The 13668-nt window shown below is 45.4% G+C and overlaps 1 protein-coding gene across 10 annotated transcripts in view; it reads right to left on the bottom strand.

Moving 5' to 3' along the window:
• TANC1 (tetratricopeptide repeat, ankyrin repeat and coiled-coil containing 1) overlaps nt 1-13668 on the bottom strand; it is a 245833-nt gene that overhangs the window by 93488 nt on the left and 138677 nt on the right. For 8 of the 10 annotated variants that reach the window (XM_021074763.1, XM_021074760.1, XM_021074762.1 and 5 more), the window contains one exon: nt 2553-2657. In XM_021074763.1, the coding sequence (XP_020930422.1) occupies nt 2553-2657 (105 nt within the window). Of the gene's footprint in view, nt 1-2552; nt 2658-2737; nt 3975-12668; nt 12691-13668 lie in introns of those variants that run through there. The other 2 variants (XM_021074768.1, XM_021074764.1) reach the window with 2 other exon arrangements.

Below are 13668 nucleotides of genomic sequence, written 5' to 3'. Positions count from 1 at the left end.
CTAAAAAGGGGAAACACACCCTGTTTCTTAAGTCTAGTCAAAACTTCCAGAAGCTGCCAGTCTGTATTGGCAGCCCAGGTATGTCATAACTTCAGTCCCTATGGAGACTGATGATGCCGAATCCGAGAGTTAGGGTTTCAAGAGTAAATGCACCTGCAAGCTGCAGCCTATACCAGCAATGTCAATCACTATATTTGAATTTAGCTCAGCTGGCAGCCAAGCATAGTGATGCCTCCCCCCATCAAGACAGCCAGCCAATTCTGCCCTGGGCAAGGGGAGAAAAACTGACAGTGGGCACTATTTATAACCTCTTTTCTTTGCCAGTAAAAAATCCTAAATTTCTCCCCATTCTTAACTGGGGCAGGGGGGAGGAGTTCTAAACTCTAGATGGGACCTCAACAGGACTCTGTGCCATGAGGAAGGGGTCACATAATGGAGTGAGTCTACCCCAACCAAATGCCAGGTGCATAACCAACTAGGATTCCAAAGCTTTGGTGTGTGGGGCTAAGGGTAAGGGGTGACAGAGTTATTCTGAAATGAGCAGAGAGCTCAATAAATTTGATTATTGACATTAATTTCAGAGGAATGGGTTTTCACTCTTTTTTAAAAAAAAAAATTGTTGACGTTCCCATCATGCCTCAGTGGTTAACAAACCTGACTAGCATCCATGAGGATGCGGGTTTGATACCTGGCCTCGCTCAGTGGGTTAAGGATCCGGTGTTGCCATGAGCTGTGGTGTAGGTCGCAGACCCGGCTCAGACCCAGCGTTGCTATGGCTGTGGTGTAGGCCGGCAGCTACAGCTCCAATTGGACCCCTAGTCTGAGAACCTCCATATGCCGTGGGTGAGGCCCTAAAAAGAAAAAAATAAAAACAAAAAATAAAAATTCATTTTATTAGCCATGCCTGTAGTATGTGGCAGTTCCTGCGCCAGGAATCAAACCCTCACCACAGCAGTGACCTGAGCTGCTGCAATGATACCACTGGATCTTTAACCCACTGCACCATAAGAGAACACCTCATTTTCTTTTTGACACCCAGAAGAGAAATGAGAGGTTCACCCACAGACATCCTGCACACATGAATTCACACCAGGAGAGTCCTCGTGTATGTAGGATTTCCCGCTGACCTAACCAGAGAGCACTGTGAACACTCCTCTCTACACCACCACACCCTGGCACCCTTGCCTCTCCTCAGCACAAATCCTACTGTGACCCTCTTCCCTAAACTGAATGACTGGGTGCCTGGACAGAAGAGGAAAGGGTGGGATTTCTCATGCCAAGATATAGGCAACAGCACCTCTTCCCTACCCACAAGGCCCGGCTCTGCGTCCCATCTTACCACCCACCCCTGTTCCTCTTCCTGCTTTTCATCTTCTGCCAATCCCTCCACTCAGCTCCTTTTGAGCTTCATCTTCACCACCACCACCCTACTCCAGGTTCCTCCCATGTCCTAACTTATGCCCACTTCTCACTAGGCATGGGCAGAAACAAGACATGCACACTCACTAACAGAATATAAAGAAGCTATACCCCACTCCACCCACACTGAGGGAGAGAAGGATGCCAGGTATTCCAAGGCAGAGTACGGGTGAGTTTTCTCTTTCAGCGTTACAACATAACCTGGGTCCATATTGGGGGTACAATAGGCTTCTCTACGTAAGCTGGGATTCCTAACCACATGCCTCTGCAGGAAAATAGGATGGAAATTCAAAACATACTTTGAGTTGGGGACACTTCCCCCCTGACCCCTAAGAAAGGAACAAACAGGCAAATTCTTGAACTAATTTAAAAAACAAAGAACTGTTCCTACATCTATGAAATGGTATAGTTTATAATGTCTGATAATGTCTGTTACAATATTTCCAGATAGGTGTAAAAAAAAAAACCCAAAATACAAACTGCCTTCATAAGGAGTTCCCCGGTGGCCCAGTGGTTAAGGTCTAGGAAATGCCATTGCTGTGGCCTGGGTTCGAACCCTGGCCTGGGAATGACTACATGTCATAGGCACGGCTAAAAAAAATGTCTTCATGAAAAAGATTTTAATCAATTTGGATATGTTTTTGCGCCTGTTTCAACATCCTCTAAAGAAAAACTTTTGATGTTTAAAAAAATAAGCAAGTTTCAAAAGCTACCAAATGCTTTTAAGAAAGCTAGTTATTACACGCTTTGTCCAGCTACAGTTTCAGCTTTTCAGCCAAAGCCTGTTGTCGAATATTCTAAAACGATAGAGCACTAAAAAACAAAATCTTGGAAGCAGTCTACCGGCTGGCTTTTCATATACCCCCTGATTAGGGAGGTCAGAATTGACAGGAAATAAGTCTCAACACTTAAACAATGCATACGCACCCACTCGACTATTCCTACAGTGTGTACATAATCCCAAGAATTTATATTAGTTAAACAGATCTTTCTAACTGCCTGAGGAAAACTACCTCCCAGATACATTCAGTTTAGCAAAGCATTCCTGTAAGAGGCACTCAAGTTTCACTCAGAAGCGGAGTGTCATGATGTAAAATCTTTAGGGGGGAAAATCATTGAAAACATATTCTTACCATTCTCACTGGGCTCTGCTGGCGGGGGCACGTCTCGGAACGGGATTATGACTGCATCTCCAGGCACTCTGGGGCTTTCCACATACTTGGGCTTCCTGACGGGACCTGCAGCGGAAAAGATCTAAGTGTGGCTAATTTTTTCCAGCTGCAAACAAAGCTTCAGAATGTACAGTGTGTGTCCTCACCAGGACCCAGATCTGCTTCAAGGAAGAGCCAGCCCCTTCCCCTCCCTTGAACACACACACACACACACACACACACACACACACACACACACCCATCCCACAGAGTCATTTCAGTCCAGACACGGGAACATCCAGGCTGGGCTGCCAAAGGAGAAAGGCGAATAAGCTTCGAGAATGTAAACTCCAACAAAAACAAAAGCTGCCCTTTTGCTGTGCAGACTCTACAGCTGTCTTTGGTGTATGTCATGTAAGTGATTTTGACATGCCCAGACCCGGACGGCCCTTGGAGAAGGGTTTTTCTTTGGAATTTTTCTCTAACTGGGGCAAAGATGATTGGGTTGCCTGGTATCTCCAAAGTCAGGAGGCCAGGATTACAAACATCCAGGCTGTAATATCAGCGTGCTCTGCGCGGCCATAGAACGCAGGCATTTTATCAGGCTGGTGACGCACGACAATTGTGAGGGGCAGAGAAGAAGGCTGCTTTCTTGGCAGCTGACACAGCTGCCTTCAGAAAGGGAGAGCAGCTAGTCTGGCATGCGATTTAGGGACACAAGAGAGCCTGAGAATCACCTCTCTTACCTCCCCTTCATCCCCAGCTCATCATTCGAAAACCTGGATTTCTGGACTAGACTGAATGGAACCCTCACACGTTGCTGGTGGCAACGTGCAGGTGCAGCTGCTTTGGAAAAGAGCTTGGCAGTTCCTCGGAAGGTTAAGTGTATAGAGTAACCATATGCCCTGGCAAATCCACTTCTAGGTAGATGTATGTTGAGACAAAAATCTGTATACAAATGCTAGTGGTAGCATTATCCATCAACTGGTGACCACAAAATGTGACATGTTCATACAGTGGAATATTCTTGGGCAATAAAAAGGAATGAAGTACTGATTCATGCCACAACACGGAGGAGGCTGGAAAACATTTTGCTAAGTGAAAGAAGCCAGTCCCCAAAGACCGAGTACCGTATGATTCCATTCACATGGAATGTCCAGAAGAGGCAAATTTATAGAAACAAAGTATGAATAGTTGCCAGGGACTGGGGGATGTGCAGGCTTGGGGGGTGATGGCTAAGGGGTCTATGGCGATAAAAATGGTTGAAAGTTAGGTTGTGATAGTGGTTGCAAAACCTCGTGAAGAGGAATTCCCACCATGGTGCAGTGGAAATGAATCCACTAGAAACAATGAGGTTGCGGATTCAATCCCTGGCGTCGCTCAGTGGGCTAAGGATCCGGTGTTGCCATGAGCTGTGGTATAGTTGCAGACTCGGCTCAGATCCTACATTGCTGTGGCTGTGGCGTAGGCGAGCGGCTATACCTCTGATTTGACCCCTTAGCCTGGGAACCTCCATATGCCACAGGTGCAGCCCTAAAAAGCAAAACAAACAAACAAAAACTCTCATGAATATACTTAAAACCGTTGTAGTGCACACTTCAAATGAGTGAACTGTATAGTCTGTGAATTATATCTAAATAAAGCTGCTTAAAAAAAAAAAAAAAAAGAAAGAAAAAGACTGACTTTCTGTCTGCTCCTTTCAAACATCCCATTCCATTTTGGTCTAGCATCATCCACTTGACTCTCCTTTTCCTTGGTTCCCTTATACTTAAAAGTGTGCTTTTAACAAGGCCACAGATACTGGAAACAGTTCACATCAGTAAGAGGAAGGGTGGAGGAAGTGCCAGACAGGGGTCCCCAGCTCTTTCCCCTGCTCCGCCCTGAGCCACAGCCCTGCCCTCCCGGGGCCTCGGCTCTGTCACTGTACACTTAAGGGGTGAGGCAGGCGGATTCTAAGCATCCTTCTATGTCAAACATCTTATGCATCTGAGAAATTCTGTTCAGAATGAGGCTTACGGTGAGAGATGCTGCCATCTAAAGGTTTACTGCAAAAGCATCTACACCCCTATAAAAAGAATCTAATTCCCAGCCAGTTATAATGGGCCTCATCTTAACATAGGCTACATTATCAAAGAAGTGTATGGCATTTGACAAACAGGGGTATTATTTCAAACTTTAGAAATGATAGTTTTAAAACAGCTAACGCAGTCTTTAACCATATGGCCATCTGCATAGTGGATTTAACCCTGTCAGAAAGGGAATTTTTTTTTTTCTTTTGTCTTTTTTTTGTTGTTGTTGTTGCTATTTCTTGGGCCGCTCCCGCGGCATATGGAGGTTCCCAGGCTAGGGGTCTAATCGGAGCTGTAGCCACTGGCCTACGCCAGAGCCACAGCAACTCGGGATCCGAGCCGCGTCTGCAACCTACACCACAGCTCACGGCAACGCCGGATCGTTAACCCACTGAGCAAGGGCAGGGACCGAACCCGCAACCTCATGGTTCCTAGTCGGATTCGTTAACCACTGTGCCACGACGGGAACTCCCGGGAATTTTTTTTAAGATTAAAATGAGGAGTTCCCGTCGTGGCGCAGTGGTTAACGAATCCGACTAGGAACCATGAGGTTGCGGGTTCGGTCCCTGCCCTTGCTCAGTGGGTTAACGATCTGGCGTTGCCGTGAGCTGTGGTGTAGGTTGCAGACGCGGCTCGGATCCTGCGTTGCTGTGCCTCTGGCGTAGGCCGGTGGCTACAGCTCCGATTCAACCCCTAGCCTGGGAACCTCCATATGCCGAGGGAGCGGCCCAAGAAATAGCAACAACAACAACAACAACGACAAAAAAAAAAAAAAAAAAAAAAAAAGACAAAAAGATTAAAATGAAATGGTTATTGGAGGGAGAAGGAAGATAAATGGAACATGTAAGCTATATAACAGTATACAAAATATAATTCTGATTTTATCAAAAATATACACTTATCCATATATAAATATGCATGGGGGGAAAGACTGGGGAGAGAAGAGAAACAAGGATATTTGCTGTGAAGAAGACAACAATTAGGAAGAAGGGTCTTCATAGGGTAAGCAGAAATGGACCCAGGACAAAGACAAGAACCTTCTACACTCTTGGTTCCCGAACCTACTCCCTACGGCGGAAGAGATCAAGGGCATCTGTTCTTCTCCATCTAAAGGACCCAAGGGAGCTAAAGCCTTTTATGATTATTGTCCAATGATTCAAACTGCCCCAACCAGCAACCATGCACTTTCTGCTCCCCTCAACTCTTTAGGGTATATATAGTAACACCAAATCTAAAGAGATCTACTTCCAGGCTCCAATCTACCTCCAATCCTACCCCACATCCTTCAAATGTTCTCTAATAGTAAGCACTCTCTTAAAATGTGGGCTATTTCACAAGGATGTATAATGGTTGTTAGGAAAGGCTGGAACATCGAACCCCTAGGTCACTGAGAGCCTTCAGAAAGCATCTATGCCCAACTGCTTGTCTATAACTGTTCTAGTCAGAGGCTGACCACTTGCTGTAAGAAACACTCAACATTGAGTAATGGTGTTAAGAGCAGAGCCTCAGGAGCTGGGCAGACCTAGGTTCAAATATGGCCCCCTTCCTCCCCAACTTGGATCTCAGTACGTCCCAGAGCTGAAAGATGAATCAGGGAGCCTTCAGCTCTAAGGGGAAAATCCAGGAGAGCAGAGGCCAGGTTGCTCTGGCTCCCAGCCCTGGCACAGTGCCTGACACAGGGAACAGTGAGGCTGGAAAGGAAAGGAGACCCAGAATGCAACAAAGTCATTAACACTGTATTCAGTGGTCACACTACGCTAAGCATGTATGTACATTCATTGTTTCAACCCCAATAATTTTGAGAGAAAAGCACCATTTCCCCCATTTTTAGGTCAGGAGGCTGAGGATCAAATCAGTTAAACAATTTGCTCATGGCTCATGCATGAGCAAGAATTCAACCAGTTCTGTCGTCAGTGCAGGTTTGAAACCCATATATTGAATTCACCATTCAGCACTTATAAAACAAGAAATCAGGATTAAACAGGCGATCCTAGAAAATGCCAGGGCACTGGAACCTTCCACCACCCAATCCACAGGCGGGGCAAATCTTTTATTCATTCTTATTTGTCTCTGATCTCCTCTTTTACTAGGAGTTGAGATATTACGGAGTGAATATAAACCAGTGCTCTCCAACATGCTCCTTTTATATAAATTGCTTTTCACAAACAGCTGAATCTCAAATGCTATAAAGCCAGATAAATTTATAACTGGAGAGGTTTTATTCTTTCCCCTCTCAATCGCTCGTTAGAGAATCTTTGGGCACTTTCCATTAAACACAGCAGATGAATGCTCGTTTGCCCTCACTCCCTTTCAAAACACCATTAAAGCTGCAGTAAAGGGATTTAAGAGAGACCAGTGGGGAAAGAAGACAACCACAGGCAAGAAACCAAACTTCTGAAAGTGGAAACAGGTTGCCAAGGAGCGTGGACTGAACACAGCAGAAAAAGCTTCGGGGGGGGAGGGGGAGAAATGGCAGGGAGAGAGGACTGAGCCTCGCACATAACAGACACCTCTGAAGGCAGGAGCATAGGGTAGAAAGCTCCTGAAGATAGACTAAGACCCCCAGAACCCTTTCCTAGCCAGGAAGCATTCCCTCCTTCTACCAGAAGCAGACTTTTTCCCTGGAAAGGGTGAATTTCAAACCCAAACTCTCGAGTGCTACACTCAAACACTGGGATTAAGACACATTCTCCATGCAGGAGTTCCCGTTGTGGCTCAGCAGAAATGACATCTGACTGGCATGCATGAGGACAGGACGCAGGTTCGATCCCTGGCCTTGTTCAGTGGGTTGAGGATCTGGCGTTGCTGTGAGCTGTGGTGTAGGTCGCAGATGTGGCTTGGAACCCACGTTGCTGTGGTTGCTGTGGCTCTGGTGTACGTCAGCAGCTACAGCTCTGATTCGACCCCTAGCCTGGGAACCTCCATATGCCACTGGTGTGGCTCTAGAAAAGATGGGAAAAAAAAAAAAGAAGAAAAGAAAAGAAAAAAACATTCTATGTGCAGATGCATGTGTCCCAGATGCATCTCTCCACACACCCCCACCCCTACCCCAGGCTGTGAACACGCTGACAGCAAGCTTGCAGGAAGGGATTAGAGGATCCCTCTCTGGGAGAAAAGACCTATAAAATCACATTTGAGGACGGGCCCCCAAAGAAATGGTGGATTCCTGATGAATCACACCACTACAAAGGCTGCCCTCAACACACACACACACACACACACACACACACACTTACACACAGCTCCCTTTCAACCAGATTTATTTTTAAACACAAACCAGGATCACAGATAGTGGAGGAAAGACCCTACCCTAAAAGAAAACAGCCAAAATAGGTTAAAAAAGGAACCCTGAGGAATCAGAGTAAACCGGAGAAGAACTACTGTTTCCATTGCACAGGAGGCTCTATGACAAAGGGTGTCCAGAGTCCATGAGCTGACCAGAGGGACCACAAGACAGGACAACTGGCAGCCCCACCAGTTAGGAGCCACTGATGTTACACTAAGCCACCATCTATTAAACCACAGTGACACTGAGTTCTATGCTGCTGAAATGAAAAACTCCTCAACGAAGTAGCCAAATTTTTGCAACAACGGAGGTCAAAAGTGAAAAACTCATCCCCCAACATCCCCTTACTCAGGAGAAACGACTGCCCAGCACCTTTCTGCACACAGCTTTTTGTTTAAAATGAAATGCTCAACATTCCCAAGCATGAGCCACCTTAAAGTAAAATAACTTCCCTCCTTTACGTAAACCAAGTGTTATCAGGTCAATCCCCGAAAATTAACCAGAATCCAATACGACAATAATAATTACCCATAAAGTATGGAATGTGGCTACTGACTGTTTAAGGCAAGAGGCTCTTAAAAATAAGACTGTAAGGTATTATCTTGAAATGGGCTCGTCTAGCTGCTCTGCCTCCCAACCACCACTGGGCAGCTCAACAAGGCACTGGTATAAAGCACTTTTCAGACCTAACTGGGCATAAGGACCCCCTGGGAGTCTTGTTAAGATGCAGACTCTGATGTACTTACCAGGTGTGGCTGGGACCACAGGCCATACCTTGAGAGAAAAGTATCAAAGTATGCAGAGCACAGGCCACCTCAGGTGGGACCTCTAAGGAAGACCACCCTTCTGCCAGGGTCTGAGCAGAGTCTCTGTCCCATGGGTGGGACACCAACTTGCCCAGTTTGCAAGGTTTAAGATAAATGAGGACTGTTCTTGATCAACCAGTTCTACCTTTAGACGGCACAGGGAACTACATCCAATCTCCTGGGATAAGCCATGATGGAAAAGAATACAAAAAAGAATGGATAGGTATGTGTAACTGGGTCACTTTGCTGTATAGCAGAAATTGGCACAACACTGTAAATCAACTATGCCTTAATAAAAAAAATTTATTTTATTTTTATTTATTTATTTTTGCCATTTCTTGGGCCACTCCCGTGGCATATGGAGGTTCCTGGGCTAGGGGTCAAATCAGAGCTGTAGCTGCCGGCCTACACCAGAGCCACAGCAATGTGGGATCTGAGCCGTGTCTGCAACCTACAACATAGCTGAGCAATGCCAGATTCCTAACCCACTGAGCAAGGCCAGGGATTGAACCCGCAACCTCATGGTTCCTAGTCGGATTTGTTAACCACTGAGCCACGACGGGAACTCCATTAAAAAAAATTTTTTTTTAGTAAGTAAATAACACTCAGTTCATAGCAACTTTGAAACCCTTTCCTCATCGCAATTTCCCTCCCATCCCCTGTCCCTCTATGATACAGGGGAAGGGGACTCCCAAATTTAAAGATCAAGGGCTCTTCAAATGAAGAGAGGAGTTCCCTCTGTAGCACAGTGGGTTAAGAATCTGTCTGCAGTGGCTTGGCTTGCTTGGGGGCCCAGGTCCAATTTCCAGCCCAGCACAGTGGGTTAAAAGATCTGGCATTGCCACAGCTGAGGTGTGGGTCACAGTTGTGCCTTGGATTCAGTCCCTGGCTGGGGAACTTCCATAAGCTGTGGGTGTGGCCATTAAGAAAGAAAAAAGAAAAGAAGCCCAAAATGTGCCTCCAGAGGTTAAACAGGTACCCAGCTCCTCTCAGTGTATATGGGCTGTGTTGGGGGGGGGGGCAGGCGGTAGCAGGACAGTCACCCTCTATTTCAGCAGCCTGGATCACAGCCTCCCCCTTTGCTTCCTGCCTTTATATAAATCTCCAAATACACTTTTCCAGAAGCCAGTTTTCCTACTCCTTTTGACATTTTAATCACATGGCTGACTATTTTGCTGCTTAGAAATGACCATATAAGGAATATATTTTTAAAAGGACCGGCAGAAATAAACCAAACTGGGCTTTATCTCCAGGCAGCGCAAGAGAGAAGGGCAGGGGTGACTTTTCATTTCTGAGTGTTTCAGTTAAAAATAATTATATATACATGTGAAAGCAATATTTGGGACGCAGAACACCTGAGGCTACTTACTGCATTTAAAGCAGGTCTTATATTTTTCATGACATCTGGAGACTAAGAAAAGTGATGCCCTTGTTTTATCAATCATTTTAGGGATCTTTTTTTTTTTTTTTAAAGCACCTTGAACTTTCACAGTAAAGGTTCCTGTCAATTTTATCTGGTCTGTGTTTTCATTTCACGTTGGGAAATGTTCACAACAAGATGAGAAAAATCAAAAGGATGAGGAGAAGGATTTCTTTGTGGGGTAGGGGGCCTCTGTCACTAAAGCAAATGTCATTAAATATTCAACAAGAAATGGTGAACTGTAAGCTATCAGATCACAGTCTTGGGTTTTTAAAGGACACAGTATCTCTACTGAGCTTCCAAAGTCTGGCCCCTCTCACTCCTGTACCCTGCAAAAGAAAGCATTATTATTATTATTATTATTATTATTATTATTATTATTATTATTGTCTTTTTTGTCTCTTTAGGGCTGCACCTGTGGCATATGGAGGTTCCCAGGCTAGGGGTCTAACTGGAGCTGTAGCTGCCAGCCTACGCCAGAGCCCCTGCAACACAGGATCCAAGCCACGTCTGCAATCTACAACACGGCTCATGGCAATGCCAGATTCTTAACCCACTGAGCAGACCCAGAATAGAACCGGCAACCTCGTAGATGCTAGTCAGGTTAACTGCTGAGCCACGATGGGAACTCCAAGAAAGCATTACTGAGGGGGAAGAAGAGACATGCACTTTGGGACTATAAAAGGGGTAGATTCAGCCTAAGTTTACAGGACAGAGGGAGCCTGGCTTTGCCTCGCTACCTTGTCCCAGGCCAGGTTGAGGCTGGTCAGGTGAACTGGCAGGACAGCCTACAAGCCTACCTATGTCTATGGGGGGTGAGAGCCTTTTAGGAGGACTCACTTTGAAGAAGAAAGAGCCACACAATGAACTGACTCAAGCAGAAAGCCTTGGCCCAAGGGGAGGGCAGTTTCAAGAACAATGTGGTCCATCACTCAGATTTCTCCTAAGAGAAGCAGACCATAAATAAAACCCTGAGATGCTACTTGAGGGCTAAGCTCCAGGGAATGACACATGGGTACTGGGAGCTGATGTGGGGCAGGGCTCCAGGAGAAAAGCACCAGCTGCCCTAGCAGCAGATACTTTCCCGGTTGAACACATGACCTGTCCCCCTGGGAGCTTCATGAAACTTTCAGAAACACTTTAACAAGGGCCCAGGGCCTTGAGTGAGGAGACATGGGCAGTAAGTGCAATCTGAGTTATTACTGCTGTACCCTCTTCATACTCAAAAGACAAATGAGGTCTGGAGCAATTCAGACTGTTCATTCCAGCAAATTAGAAATAGAAGGCAAGAGGGAAAAAATGGGTAATCCGCAGATGGTGAATGAAATACAAAAGTTACCCCCTGTTAATCAGAGGAAGCCTCCTTTTTCTTATTTTGACTATCTTATTTTTTGTAAGAGGGCACAGAGAAGGGTGGACAGCCTTTCTTCATTCATGGACTGTGCAGCCACTGTGTGGTGTCAATGTGCACTGCCATTAAGGGGCTTAAATCTAGTAGGAAAATAATACATCAAAATGGAGCCACACTCCCTTCAACAAAACATCGTGAAAAATAAATGCTGGCAAAGATGTGTAAGTCTCAGCTTACAGTGTGCATGTTTGTACCACCATGAATACAATAAATTCCTAGTTCAACAAAGCACTCTGAGTACTGTTTCCACTTTCTCCCAATGCAGTTTGTCTGCCATGCTGTTCCCATAACATATCTAACTTTTCATGTATTACAGCATGAAAATACATTCATTCACCTTATTTACTTACTCAACAAGTATCTGTTGCACATCCACTGTGTGCCAGGCACTGGGTGACAATGAAATGTGACAGCACTCCCCAAAGCTCTCAGTGAAGGGGACAAGAGTCTATCACATCGTCTGAATTTTATTTCAAAACACGACAACATAAACGGTGCCATATAAATGTGTGTCGGTTGGCTTTAATCTCCTGCCTAAGGGCAATGAGCTATCCTTAATCTAGAATACAGACTTGGGGAGGAGTTAACTCGTTTTTAATCAAAAGGCCACACACAACAGCTAAGGCTACAGCAAGTCCAAGTCGGTCAGCTAGCCATCCTTATCAGCAACCAACACCACGGTACGCTAATTAATTAGCACACTTGAGGTTAGAAATGGACTTTCACACAGGGTAAATTACTGACTCTGCTAATTAGTATTACAGCTATTGGTAAATCCTTTTCAGTGGTGAATTTGTGGTATTTGAATTAAGAGGATTAACTAGAAATGTCACAGAAGCACCCTGGCATGATAGGTAAGAACCTAGCAGGTCTTCAGAGATATGCCCTAGGCTTGATAAGTAAGTGGCCGGAGATCCAGCTGCTGATTCCAGGGAGTTGTTGGGCCCCTGCTTCAAAATATCAGGATAACTGAAATTCTACCTATGGTAGGCAGAGCCCCAAAGACCTCATTCCAAGACTCCTGTGTCCCAGTTATTGACCCAAACACCATCTGGGTGCTGCTATGAAGGGACTCCACAGTGGGGTTAAGAATCAAGGTTACTAACCAGCTGATCTTCAACTAGAGAGACCATTCTCGATTGCTGGGTAGGCCCAAAGTAATCACATGAACCCTTAAAGGCAAAAAAAAGAAGACTGAAGTCAGTCATCTCATGAACACATGTGATGTGTCCCAGAGGAGCTTCCAGAAACTTCCTGAAACTTTTTTTACAAGGGCCTGGGGCCTTCTATAAGGAGAGAAGGGTAGCAAGTCAGTGAAATGTAAGGCAAGATGGGGCAGAAGGCGGTGGAGGGAGTCAGAAAAGGTCTTGACATGTTGCTAGTTCTGACAATGGAGGAAGGGAGCCACAAGCAAAGAACCCAGCCAGCCTCTCGAAGTTGAGAAGGACCCCCCTGCTAGCCAAGAGCCAGCAAGGAAATGGGGACCTCGATCCTAGAGTCCCATGGCACTGAACTCAGCCAGCATGAATGAGCTTGGGAATATTTCATCCCCTGAGCCCCAAAAAGGAATGCAACATCTTCACCTGGGCCCCGTAAAACCCAGAGCAGAGAACCAGCTGCACCAGGCTGTGCCTGGATTTTGAACCGACAGAACTGTGAGATAATGAATTTGTTTGAAGCTTGTATGTTTGCAGTCATTTCTTAGGGCAACAATAGAAAAGTAACAATATTGTTTTTGAGATACTGCCATACTTGCTGCAAGGAAACACTGAAATGAAATGCTATCAGGACCCTGACCCCCTCAAAGGACAGAGCTGGAACTTTACAAGGCATATAAGACTGTTCCATGGCTGCCTTGTGCTAGCCTGCTAATAAGCCTAAATATGGGCAGAATGCCATCTGAGCCTTGTTTTCATTCATGCCTGAGTGAGTTTATAGGGAGGAAATCTCTAGCCTTACCTCCTGTAATTAATGGTAATAATTATAATTTATCATAAGGAATCTAATACCTGAAGTTGGTTTCATTATGCTGGTAAGAATCACAAAAACATGAAAATAACAAACCCTGGTTTTGCAATGTCCCTGGAAGAAAGACCTGAGTCCTTC

The sequence above is a fragment of the Sus scrofa genome, chromosome 15 (genome assembly GCF_000003025.6).
Source record: "Sus scrofa isolate TJ Tabasco breed Duroc chromosome 15, Sscrofa11.1, whole genome shotgun sequence".
Taxonomy (NCBI): Eukaryota; Metazoa; Chordata; class Mammalia; order Artiodactyla; family Suidae; genus Sus; species Sus scrofa.
This window is presented reverse-complemented; position numbering and strand designations above follow the sequence as displayed.